Below are 12,754 nucleotides of genomic sequence, written 5' to 3'. Positions count from 1 at the left end.
ATAAAAATGGAGCCTGGGTGAGTCCTTATAACTTCTAATAGCTAGTGGTCTGCAATGACAATAATTCAGGCTTAGCTATTTAAAATAAAGCAGGTTTTTGCAATGTTCCTTCTCTGACACATTTCAAATACATCTGCAATGATTTTAAATAAAATTATGGTAAAGATCTGCCAAAATTCTGATATGTTTCCACAATCTAAGAATATCGTGGATCTCTGCCTAATCATTGGTTGAACTTTTATTTCAACCAATGGATATGTTTGTTTGTTTTCATTCTCATTTTCTTTTATTTTATTTTACTTTGTTCTTCATTAAATTGACTATGTTGGTCTTAAATATGACCAGTGAAAATCCATTATATTGCTCAATAAAAACTTATACTTCAATAGAAATCATTCTTCTTTAACTATGAGCACTTATACTCTCTCACGTTATTTGTTTACCTAAGGAAATGCAACTTCACCACAAGTGCAAAGACCGTCTTTTATGGACTACTTTGATAAGCAGGAATTCAAGAATAAGAGTCATGAGAACTGTAATCAGAACATGCACGAACCCTTTCCTATGTCCAAAAATGTTTTTCCTGATAACTGGAAAGTTCCTCAAGACGGAGACTTCGACTTTGTAAGTACATTTGAATTCTCTTATTTTTATTTTCTCTGTTATTTTATTGACGGATTGCGAATCATAGTAGTATATGTATAAAATTATATATACTATAGATTGATATTCAACATATAGTCATAAATGTGACTAGGGGAAAGGTATAGTTGTTGTTTTCTTGTAGAAATGTACTTGCATAGAAATGTAAATAATTGATTACAGTTAAATAACTCATAGCCCACATTTATAGAAATATTTCGGACAACTTTAAAATTAAAATGACAACTATTTCAAAAGATGTTTCTAATAGTGCAAATATGAGATACTTCTGACAGTCAGTAAATTCCGTTTCCAAAACAAGTGATACAACATTTATGACGTAGACTTGGAGAAATTTGCCTCAACTTTGAAAGTTAACTGAATTCGTTTCTACTTGAGTAAGTGTTAAATCCAGTTGGTTTGTCAGACATAATAGCCCTATTTTTTTTTTCTAGTTAGTATATAAACTTCAGTACTAAACTGTGCTTTAACACCTCTTTTATTATATTTTCTCTTTTTCCTTCTGCCATTTTCCTTTTTATTTCTTTTAAAGAATGCAAATAATACAGACAATTCAAAAGCAACTATTTCCACATCTTGAGAGAGTAATTTCTCATAATGAGTTTTTTAATGGAGAAGCCATCTTTATGGAGATTTTTGCTTTAGCATGTTTTAAATAGTATGTTACTTTTAGGTATTATTCTGAAAGATTTTTTTTTCCTCACATGAAATAACTACAATCCTTCACAGCTATATTTATAATAAATACATTTATTCATAAGTAAATAAAATTTTAGATGTATGTATGTCTTTAATTTTTTACGTAAATTTAAGCCATTTTGCTTAGTCAGCATGCCTCTAAATATTTTTAATGTTGAGTACTTTACTTCTAAATATTGTGATTATTTACATTTTTTAAATAATCAGATAATAGTTTCAAAATCTGTCCTTAATAAGTTTAGTACTAATTGCTAGCAAATATTAGCAATAGCACAGGTTATCCTGAAAACATTGTGATATTTACTTACTGTCTTTTCAATTTTGAAGTTGTAAATTAGAAAAATAAAATCTGTATTTCTGTAGTTTTTGTAAGATTTCATTTTAAGTTACTTTTTTAAAAATTATAAATTATTTAGAATGCTGATATTCAAGCTTTTTAAATCATTCATGGACATAATGAATTATGTAGAATATTTAGCATCAAAGAACTCTGTCTTGTCTCAGCTAGAATAAATCTTAATAGCCTCCGGGAAAGAGTATGAAATGAGCTACAAAGTAATGAATAAATTATCATAGTAAGAAATATTAAATAAAATTATTTAATTTATTTCAATTAGTTTTTCTACTTATTGGCTTAAAACTGCAACTTTTTACTTGCTCACACTTTTGTGGGTAAGCAGTTTGACTAGGTTTAGATGAGTGGTCCTTGTGCTGGATTCACCTGGGTCACGAGTGGCTGCTGTCATCCAACAGCTTGACTAGAGTGAATGATCGAAAATTACCTCACTCCTGTGTCTGCCAGTTACGCTGACAGTTAGCAAGGCCACATGACCCTAGCAGGCAAGTCTGGAGTTTTTAGGTGGCGGTAGTAGCCTGCTAAGAAGGTAATAGCAGAAATTGTAAGGCCTCTTGAGATTTTGGAGTCCTTCTATCTGAAAATTCCAAACTTGTTAGAAAACAAATTTAATAAATGTTCTGCTTTCTACTTTAAATTGTGCTAGGCACTATAGGATATAAACACACATACATAATATTTATTAAATTAAAAAGCAAGGTATTAACTATTAAGTTGTATTACAGAGCAATAATTCTAATGTCATATGGTTTTGCATAAGGCTCGAGTGGGTTATGAAATTGTACAATATCATTGTGAGGGCTTTGTCTAAGCATTGAAAGATGGATAGCAGGAGGAGGGAATGCCGGCACTACCGAGAATGATGCGTACAATAAAAAGCTTAGAGATAGGAAGCCACAAGTTGTATTGGGTGACAAGGACACAATGAAGGAAATACAATGGAAAGGGTCAGATGTCCGTGAGCACAAGATTGCAGTGTCTGAATTTTTATTTCATAATAGAAAGCCACGGAAGGTTTTCAAGTTGGAGAGTGACATGATGAACCGTTTTAAGATCTTAATCTTAATGGCAGGAGGATTTGATTGCTAGGAAAAGACTAAGGTAGGAAAAACCAGTTATGTGACATAGGCTTACAATAATATACAGATGGTCTGTGACTTAACAATGATTTGACTTGCAATTTCTGCTTTAGGTGATATGAAAATGATTCCTCTTTTTCTTTGTGTTTCACGTTCAGTAGGAATCATACTTAAACTTGTGAATTTACTCTTTTCCCTGGACTAGTGCTAGGCAGTACAGCACTGCCTCATGATGCAGGGCAGCAGCAGCAAGCAACAGCTCCCGGTCAGACACAGGACCACCGGAGACAGCCGATATGTTGCCCTGTACTATGTGTGTTACCGAGTGAGTTGGATATTGTGCTCTGAGCGTGTTTAAAATAGGCTAGGCTCAGTTATGGTGTTCGGTAGGTAAGGCGGTTAAATGTATTTTGACTTTATTTATTTATTTATTTATTTATTTATTTATTATCTGTCATTTTAGATTTCCTAAACCATTGCCCAAAGCTACTATTTATTTATTTATTTATTTATTTTTTAATATATCTTATTGATTTTTTACAGAGAGGAGGAGAGAGAGGGATAGAGAGCTAGAAACATCAATGAGAGAGAAACATCGACCAGCTGCCTCTTGCACACCTCCTACTGGGGATGTGCCTGCAACCAATGTACATGCCCTTGACCGGAATTGAACCTGGGACCTTTCAGTCTGCAGAACAACACTCTACCACTGAGCCAAACCGGTTTCGGCTTGACTTGATATTTTCAAATTACGACGGGTTTATTGGGAGGTTACTCCACTATAAGTTAAGGAGTATCTATAATAATAAAATGGGGGAGAAAAAGAAAGAAAAACAGGAGTAGATGTAGGATGCATTAGAAAAGGTTAATCAATAGAAACAGCCAACTTACTAGAGTGAGGTGAAGAACTAAATAACAGAAGGTGAAAGAAAAAAAAAAAATGCCCTCCCAGTAGGAAAGAGGCTTGAAAAGATCCTGCGACTGGCTCCCACTTTTGTGGGATTATTTTTTTCTGACTTACACAGGGCATGGAGCCTTAAAAGGGAGCGGAGGAGGGGCGGAACGGCTAGGGCAGTTCTTCCCCCTTCAGCATTCACTGCACCTGTCAACTGGAAGCACCCACCCTCATCACTTCGCGGCAAATGGAAGATGTTTGTGAATAGCTCCTGAGGCTCATGTAAATAGGGATAAATAAGAGATGAATAAGGCAGCATTGCCAGATGCATAAAGAAGGACTAGAAGTAGCAGTGAGTGTGGTAAAGGACAAAGGAAGGTGTGGAAGAGGGGCTAAAAGAGACGAGGGCCAAGTGTAAAGGGGCCAGTGGAATATTTTGCTTACTAAGTAAGGGAATGCTCTGAAAGCAAAGACAGATTTCCACTTATGACACCAGCTGGTAATGATAAGAGAAGTCTGGTCTTATTCATTCCATCATACATTAGACATAGGATGTAAGAAAAATTGACTCATCAAAGTAAACAGTGTGCTAAGATTTGTGTGTTTATCTGCCCTCTTTATGATGTATGTCAGGGCTACCTTCCAAAAGAACTGGCTTCATGTGATTCCTGTGTCTATTAAATAGAAGCTGCTTAAAAGAGCCCTAAGTTGTTTTGACTATTTCCAGGATGTAGAAATCTTATCCGTCTGCATTGAGGAAAATAGGTTTCCAGAAAGAAAAAATGAAGAGAACACTTCATTACCTTTTGTAGAATTCAGAGCAGGTTCCTAAGAGACAGAACTTATTCAGAGGCACCTGCTGGACAGATGTGTGGAGCAGGAAGCATTCTTTATCTTACAGCCTGTCTGCAACATCATGTGTGTCTTTCCTTTTTTTAATATATTTTTATTGACTTTAGAGAGAGAAGAATGGAGAGAGATGAAAACATCAGAGATGAGAGAGAACCCTGGTTCGGCTGCCTCCTGCAAGCTCCCTGCTGGGGATAGAGCCTGCAACCCAGGCCTGTGAATCGAACCCAGACCCTTCTATTCCCAGGCCAACGCTCTAGCCAATGAGCAAAACCATCAAGGGCTGTGTCTTTTCTTTAGCATTGTCTTTTGGATTTTCTGTGAACTGTTGTTTCATATTACATTCCTGGATGTAATGGGATGACAGGAGAACTAATTTATGTTCACCAATGTGGAGGAATTATAAAGATAGGATAAAATATTTTATTATTTGAACTTTACTAAAAACTGTTTTGGGTGTGCCTGTGAAGATTTATAAAACAAACGTAAAAGGCAAATCTGTTTATTATAGCACTAGTCTAATGTTTCAGGTTTTGTTAGAATTATTTCCAAACAGCCTTAGCATCCAGATTGTTTAGTGTTAAATAGAAAGAGAGTGTGTCGATCATGTTTGTAGAAGTTACAGCATCATTCATAAGTAGATATATTTTGAGTAACATAAAGATTTTGGAATAAGAACAAAACTTTAAAAGCCATCTGTTAACCCACTATATTCATTCCAAAATTTTTTTTAAAGGAAAGAAATTGGATTGACAATAATTACAAGTGTAAGAGGAATTAGGTAAATTAACCATTGTTCGTTTTTTGACTCAAACTAAACTGTAAATTAACATTTCTTAATTACTGTGATTCTTAAATATTCCATTGGTGATGCTCTTTTGAGCTAAAGGACAGGAGAAGTGATAAAAAGTTTCAGTCATTGTGGCAGAAGGAAAAGGCTGTAAATTTGTCTCAGGCTCTTCTAAGTTTTTACAGTCTTCCTCTGATTCCTGGATTGCCAAGTCAGTGTGGTTATAAGGAAACAAAAACGAAACAAACATCAACAGAAATTCTCACTGCTCTAAAACAGAAAGCAGCGAACCCAGAGGAAGGAGCAGCCCTGCTGCTGGAGCCCGGCATTAGGAGTAGTTCCCTGTTCTGGAGGAGCATTTCCTCTGCCCCTCCTAGAGCAGCCTAGGCTACAGAGGGCAGTTAAGTGGGGGCAGCGGGGGAGCACAGAGCCCACAAAAACACTCGCAGCCACACCCGTCCGCGCTTTGAAAGCCTTGAGGGAACCTAGGCCAGCGGCCTCTCCCAGTTCTGACCCCTGTAGCTCCATGCTATCACTGGCTTTACTTAAACACAATGTTTAAGTAATGTTTTTGGAGATGTTGGTTAGAAGTTACCTTATTCAAAGAACATCTTGTTCCCTCCAGCCCCTCGTTGTGTGAACTGAGGAAACCACTTCAGTTGAGTGAAGTGTTTAAGCACATTGTCATCAATTAGCTCTGCATTAATTAAATGATTATTGTCAAGTATTTCCAGATGTTTGAGTCAACAAAGTATGAAAAGATAACTCGATATTTAGGGTTTGTTTCTTCTAGGGTAAAGGAGAAATAAACACAAACCCTCCAGTGATGTAGTGGACAGCCCTGGCTAAGAGTTTATGATTACAGGTGTACGTGTGGCGTGAACTTGAGTGTATGTGGCACAGGGCGCCTTCACTGCTCACGCTTTCCTTGTGGAGCCAACGGGAAATTAAAATTAATGAGAAGCCCACACTTTGAAACACTTGCAGAATTCGGGACTATTTTAGTCCTCTGCCAGCTCACGAAGTCTGTACTGGCAGTCGTATCCCACAGATGGTGTGGCGTGTGTACGCCATCATGTGATTGTCTAGGCCCCTGCAGAATTTTTATCAGATTTTGACCATCATTTTACTGAGGCATTTAAGACAGTCATGACCTTTATTTTGAAAGGAGGGTGGCTTCCCCAAACTTGCTTATCTACAAGTAGGAAAAGAAATGTTGAGTTAATCAATCACTGGACAACTAAGCTGAATTTAATATATTCTATAGGAAAGAGTCTGAACGGCCACACTGCTGTTTTCCCCCTTTGGTATAATTTAGTGCATTTGGCCACCTGAGGTAGAATGAGCATTTTACTTTCTTATTCCTAAATATGCTGTTTAAGTCTTCCATACTTGCAGAAATTTTTACTTGCGATGTCTACTGAAACATTTAGATAATTTAGATAATTAATACCTTAAGTTAAAATGCACTACATCATCATTTCCTTTACAAATTAAAGTGAGCTGGCCTGTCCTTATTGGATTAATTAAGATAGAAAGCACAGGTGCAGTATGTGGTTTCTTGTCACTGCGTTGGAATGTGCTAAGATATTTAAAGCGCATGGCAAAAAGAAAATTGGCTTACCAAAAAGAGTTCTAAAAAACATAAAACATAAAATCTTCTTATAGTAATTTTTTAACTGCCATTTATTTAGAAGATTGTTTTGAAAAATTGGCTACTTTAAAACAAAGATATTGTACTCCAAGCATATGTTATGGCTAGTTGATGTGTGAGGATGTTATTTTGACTCTCTGTTCATAACCTCATTTTGGATGTTTAGTCAATAAGCATCAAAAGTGATATTAAGAACCACTAGTGGACTTTAGGATCAAAGAGTGGCCAATATAATTTATTGCCTTTTAATTTCAGGCTGATGCCCCATGGTGTTTACTTCTTAAATAAACCATTCAATTTCAAGTGCGTTGTTAGCCTTGGTTGAGGTTACTAGTGATGTTTATTTCAGGTTGTCTTAGTAATAGTTATTTTTACTTTAACTGCCGTAAATGAAATGTTCTAATCTAAAATTATTTTTGTACTTTCTTACTTACCGGTAAGTCAGGTTTTCAGAATATACAGAGTAGGTTAGTGTCAGAACCCTTTTCATAACTAACTTTCATCATCCTGCCTGACATATATCTCTCACAGTTAGAAGTACACACAATAGTTTCTTGGGGCCTATTAGACTGGCTAAACTAATACTGACACCTTTCTCTCCTGTCCTGATACTGGTTTGGCAACCTTTTCTCTAGTATCTCTCACTCATTGAAATAAAACTTCCATTAGGCTGGATTCTTCAAGGTGGGAGACTTTTCAGTAAATAACAGGTGTTTTTAAAAAAACCAAACTAGTTTTGTTTTGTAATTGTGCCCATCAATAATAGAAACAACTTTTTTTCCAGAAATATAGACAAATCTTTTTTTTAATATCTTTCTTTTAAAAAAATTTATATATATATATATATTTATAAAAATTTATATATATATATATTTCACAGAGAGGGAGAGGGATAGAGAGTTAGAAACATCAATAAGAGAGAAACATCGATCAGCTGCCTCTTGCACACCCCTTACTGGGGATGTGCCTGCAACCAAGGTACATGCCCTTTACTGGAATCGAACCCGGAACCTTTCAGTCCGCAGGCCTATGCTCTATCGACTGAGCCAAACCGGTTTTGGCAATATAGACAAATCTTAAGGGAAAATGTGAAAGACCATATCAAACTAATATGTGGTAACAGGTAAAGGAATTTTGGAAAACAAATATCTTAATTTCATTGATTTATTTTGAATATATGTTTTTATAATTCTTAACAAAGAAACTATTTGTTCTTTATGAATGAAATGATGATGCATGCTTAATTTTATATGTAGTTTATTTTTGTGATTAAAGCTGTTGAGAATAATTAAGTCTCGGTAACCTGGGTTAGTTGTAATCTACATTCCTTCAATTTAGTTTTTAACTTTCTGTCTCAATGTGAGAATGCAAATGAAGCTACATAAAAGCCTAGGATACAAATATATGTGTATGTAAAGGCTAATACCCAGCCATACCCTTTTACTAACTAGGCAAATGAAATGAGGAGTCAGTTGTGGATTATCATTGCTACTGGAAGATCTAAACGGATAGTTGTTTTAGTGATTGGATTCTTTGATGAAAAGAAACTTTCTGTCTTTAACCCATCAGAACTTCAGTGATGGTACAAAATTCCTGAAGTTGTCTTACTTTTTTGTTTTAAACATTGCATTATTCTTACCTTGACTGTGAACATTGAAAGACTTTCCTTAGCAGATCTGTATAAGGCACAATAGAAATAAGATGCAGATAAATTCCCCCATGATTTGCAGAAACAGTGAATTACAGATAATGTCTGCAAACAAAGTTTCCCCCCATTTTCCTTTGTTATAGAATTATAGGTGTAATCTTCTAGAAAAATATCCTTTAAATAACTCAGTTAAGGGAATTATTATGCAGCCCTTAGCAGTCTAGTAGTCATCATTTCATAGCAGCTCGTCAGATATCCTGGAAACCTACGCATTTTGGTTGTTATTTTTAAAACATTTTCAGAACTTGGTCAACCTGTGAGCTCCTTTTTGTATTTTATATCGGTTGCCTTCACCTGTAAGAATTTTTTCTTGATCTGTAGTCATTCATATTTTTTTTCTTGACTCCACATTAAGACTATCAAGCTTCATTCATTTGGGTATTCCACATTTTGCTGTGATTTGTAATAAAAAACTGCATTTTTAAAACTTCATCTGAAATTGTTTTTCCAACTAACCAGTTCTTTAAGGTACAGTATGTGCAGTTTTGTCTGCAGGTAAAATTTTACTGTTCAGAATTTTTCTGTCATTTTGCTTCTGGCTAATAAACTGAATATTAGTAAAAATAGTAGTTAATGCATATTGATAGCTTACTGTGTGCTCAGTATGTCTCAGAGCACTCTTCTGACAATGATCTTTTGATGATCATATTGTACCTCCACCTCGGCCAACGCGCGTGACCCCCTCCCCGCCTTTTTCTACAACTCAGGAAACTAAGGTACAGGGAGACTAAGTTTGGTGGTTAAAGTCACATAGCTTTAGGTGGTGGAGCCAAAATTTGAACCTAGGCAATATGACTTTAGAGTTGGCCCTGCAATTCAACAGTTATCTAACTATTATTAAGCCTTTAGTGAGGAGGTTAACTTGAGTCATAAAACAAAGCTATTAACCAAGAAAAAGAGACGATAGGTAAATCATGGCACGGAACCCAATCTGGAGACCATTAGAATAAAGTAGGGGTTCAGACATGGGTCAGGCCAAGATGCAGGGTCTGTATGAGTTGGCTTAGCCAGAGACACAGAAGGCTTTTCTGGGCCAGAGAGCTGGTCCTAAAGGAGAAGATGATGCCTGCTGAGCAGAGTAACACTGGTTCTGATGCAGGGCTGGCCCTGTTGGGCAGGCCTTAGTTCCCTGGCTGAGGCCTCTAGCGTGTATTTAGATTTAATCCTGTGGGCAGGGGTAGCTAGTGCAGAATTCTTATCAGGAAGATAACAGCTGCAGGCTGCTCCATCAAGCCTCCCATTTGCAGAAATATGTTTTCGTCACCTCCTACATACATCCAGGGAAGTATATCAAGTCTTACAAGAACATTTTCACCAGGCCTCAAATCAAATTTGACTGTTAAATAATAGTGAATAGCAGCAAAAGAAAATGGCTTCTATTGTCCCTAGTAATCCTTCTTCATTATAGGAGTTCATTCTGCATTAGAATAATGAGTTATCAAGATATTTCTCTCATTTTGCCAGTTGCTCCTCTGATTATGTTATATTTATTTGTAACCTGGTCACAAATATATACTGGATTTATTTTAAAGCCTACCACTTTTCTCTTTTTAAACCTTTCTTTTAGTTTATTCTAGGTTACCATTTAACAAAATACCTTGATACTGGACCCTTTAAAATTTCAAAGTAGAGAACATTTTTATTAAATAAAAAGTGATTTAAATAAAGGTCAATGAGCAAAAGATATATTTCAAATAAAATCTTAACAAGTGTTAGAAAAATATTGGATAAATTTCCAAATACATTTTTATTATTGAGTAACTTCTGAGTAGAAAAATAGAAATTTTGATAGAATATGCAACGTTAATTTTAATAGGTAGCTATATTATTTAATGATAATAAACTTTAGGTTTACTACAGTCTTGTTAAAAGGCTATTTGCTAATCACAGTAATTCTCACTCTTTGTTTTATTCCTCAGTATATACTTAAATTTATGATCAATTTAAAGTTTGAAAATCTTAGTCTATGATAAACTCTAGACTTAGGTTTATGAGATCGTTTATTTTATGCCCTTGTTGCTAAATGAGCTGTTTAATTATAGGTGAAACTCTTTCAAATCAGAATTTAAAATATGTCAAAGTAATTTGCCTTAATAATTCCATTGATAATTTTTTCATTACATTTACCAGCTTACTAATAATCTGCATGGTAGTCATCTAAGTGAACAAAAGGTTCACAGAGCAGCTTAGCTAAAACAGCCTACATATTTTAATTTGATTTTTGAATGAATATACTTTATATACACACACCCCTAACCTTGATTTGAAATTATAAGCCTAAAATGCATGTTATTACAAAAGATTTAAAAGTAGAATAAAATTTATGTTGATGTGCCAACCTTAAGAGTGCTTAGGAAAACCTTAGAAAATAGCCTGAGAAATTGTTATTGAATCCTGTCTAAACAGTTTACCCAACTGAAGAGAAGGAAAGGTATTTTCTTCTTATAATTATTTTATTTTTCTCCAACTTCCCTTTCATCATATGTTGAATCTCTAACAGTTAGATCATTAAATAAACTTAAAGTTGAAGGTAGATGATTAGGAGAAGACTTGATTGGGCAAATTTGGGATGGGTTTTGGAAAGCTTTTTATTTTTTTAAGATCAATTTTCCTGAGCTTTTGTTTACTCATTTTATAAAGCATGTAAGAATACATCATTAGTTTTTTACTTGAACTTTCCTAACTCTTTTGCATTTTAGAAGAGATCAAGACCATATGGTTAAAATATTTGTTGAAATGCTTTTTAGAATATGTGTACCAATAATGTTCCTTACTTTAATTGCTGTCAAATTGTGATAGTAATTCTTAGTTTTACGTTAAGAATTTATTTTAAATTCATTTTCTCATTATATTTTTCCTAAATGGTCTTATTTTTAATTAATCTAATACATAATCAACCACAACTATTTTTAAATTTTTAACAACTTTTTTTAAGCTTTATTTCACGTATGTACAATTCATCCACTTAACATGTACAATTAAGTGGTTTTTATAGTGTATACAGTTATGTAGCTATCACCACAGTCTATTTTATGATATTTTCATCACCCCCAAAAGAAATCTGAACCCATTAGCAGTCACTCCTTATTTCCCCCCAGCATGCTCTCCCTCCAGACCTAGGTGACCATTGATCTGCTTCCTGTCTCTGTGGATTTGTGTATCTTGACATTTCATGTTAATGGAATCACACAAATATGAGCCACAACTATTTCTTCCACCTTTCCGCTAGATAGGTGGTTATGCCATAACCGGTTTGGCTCAGTGGATAGAACGTTGGCTTTCGGACTGAAAGGTTCCCGGTTTGATTCGGTCAAGGGCATGTACCTTGGCTGCGGGCACATCCCCAGTGGGGGGTGTGCAGGAGGCAGCTGGCTGATGTTTCTAACTCTCTATCCCTCTCCCTTCTTCTCTGTAAAAAGTCAATAAAATATATATATTTTTAAAAAGGATAGGTGGTTACAGTAGCAGGATGCCTAGAGTATCTCTCTGACTTAGTAATTTGTGAACTATAAATGTAATAATTATTTAAGCATTTTTCAATACTTAAATTTCTAAATTGTTCTTAAAGTATTTCTTAAAGCAGCATAGATACAACTTGAATTCTGAAATAAAATGTTTTTAAGTGGGCTTTTCAGGAACTTACATACTGTGGCAGTGAAATCAATTTTCTATATATTGGAAATCATTTGTACTACATAGATGGTTATGCCCCAAGAACCTAGTCCATTCCACATAGGAGCCCTGACTTTCACACTGTTGTTTTTCCTGGGTCTGGCTCAGGATGATAACTCCCTCAAAATAGTCCCTTTCAGCCTACCTTTATAGCCTGTTTGAGTGACCACACCACGTTGGCATTCCTGGACAGTTCTAATGTCACATATTCCAGTCTAGTGTCAAATCATGTTATGATTTTTTTATTTAAAATTTTTGATTAACCGTATATGTTGTTGGAAAATTTGGCTCCACCCATCTTGGCCTAGTTAAACTTGACAGAGGTAATCAACTCAGTGCGTTTACCCAAGGAGTGTTTTGTAGTTTCCCAGTATAAGTTTTTCACAACTT

General features: G+C 35.1%; 1 protein-coding gene across 1 annotated transcript in view; it reads left to right on the top strand.

The window, feature by feature from the left end:
• Nucleotides 1-12,754, top strand: part of STK3 (serine/threonine kinase 3) — a 192,811-nt gene that overhangs the window by 140,634 nt on the left and 39,423 nt on the right. Inside the window, exon 10 of the mRNA XM_084864579.1 lies at nt 449-624. Coding sequence (XP_084720705.1) covers nt 449-624 — 176 coding nt within the window. The remainder of the gene's footprint in view (nt 1-448; nt 625-12,754) is intronic.

This window comes from Pipistrellus hanaki, assembly GCF_964339955.1.
Source record: "Pipistrellus hanaki genome assembly, chromosome: 17".
NCBI classification, from domain to species: Eukaryota; Metazoa; Chordata; class Mammalia; order Chiroptera; family Vespertilionidae; genus Pipistrellus; species Pipistrellus hanaki.
The sequence above is the reverse complement of the archived record's forward strand: the minus strand, read 5'-3'. Positions and strand labels throughout refer to the sequence as shown.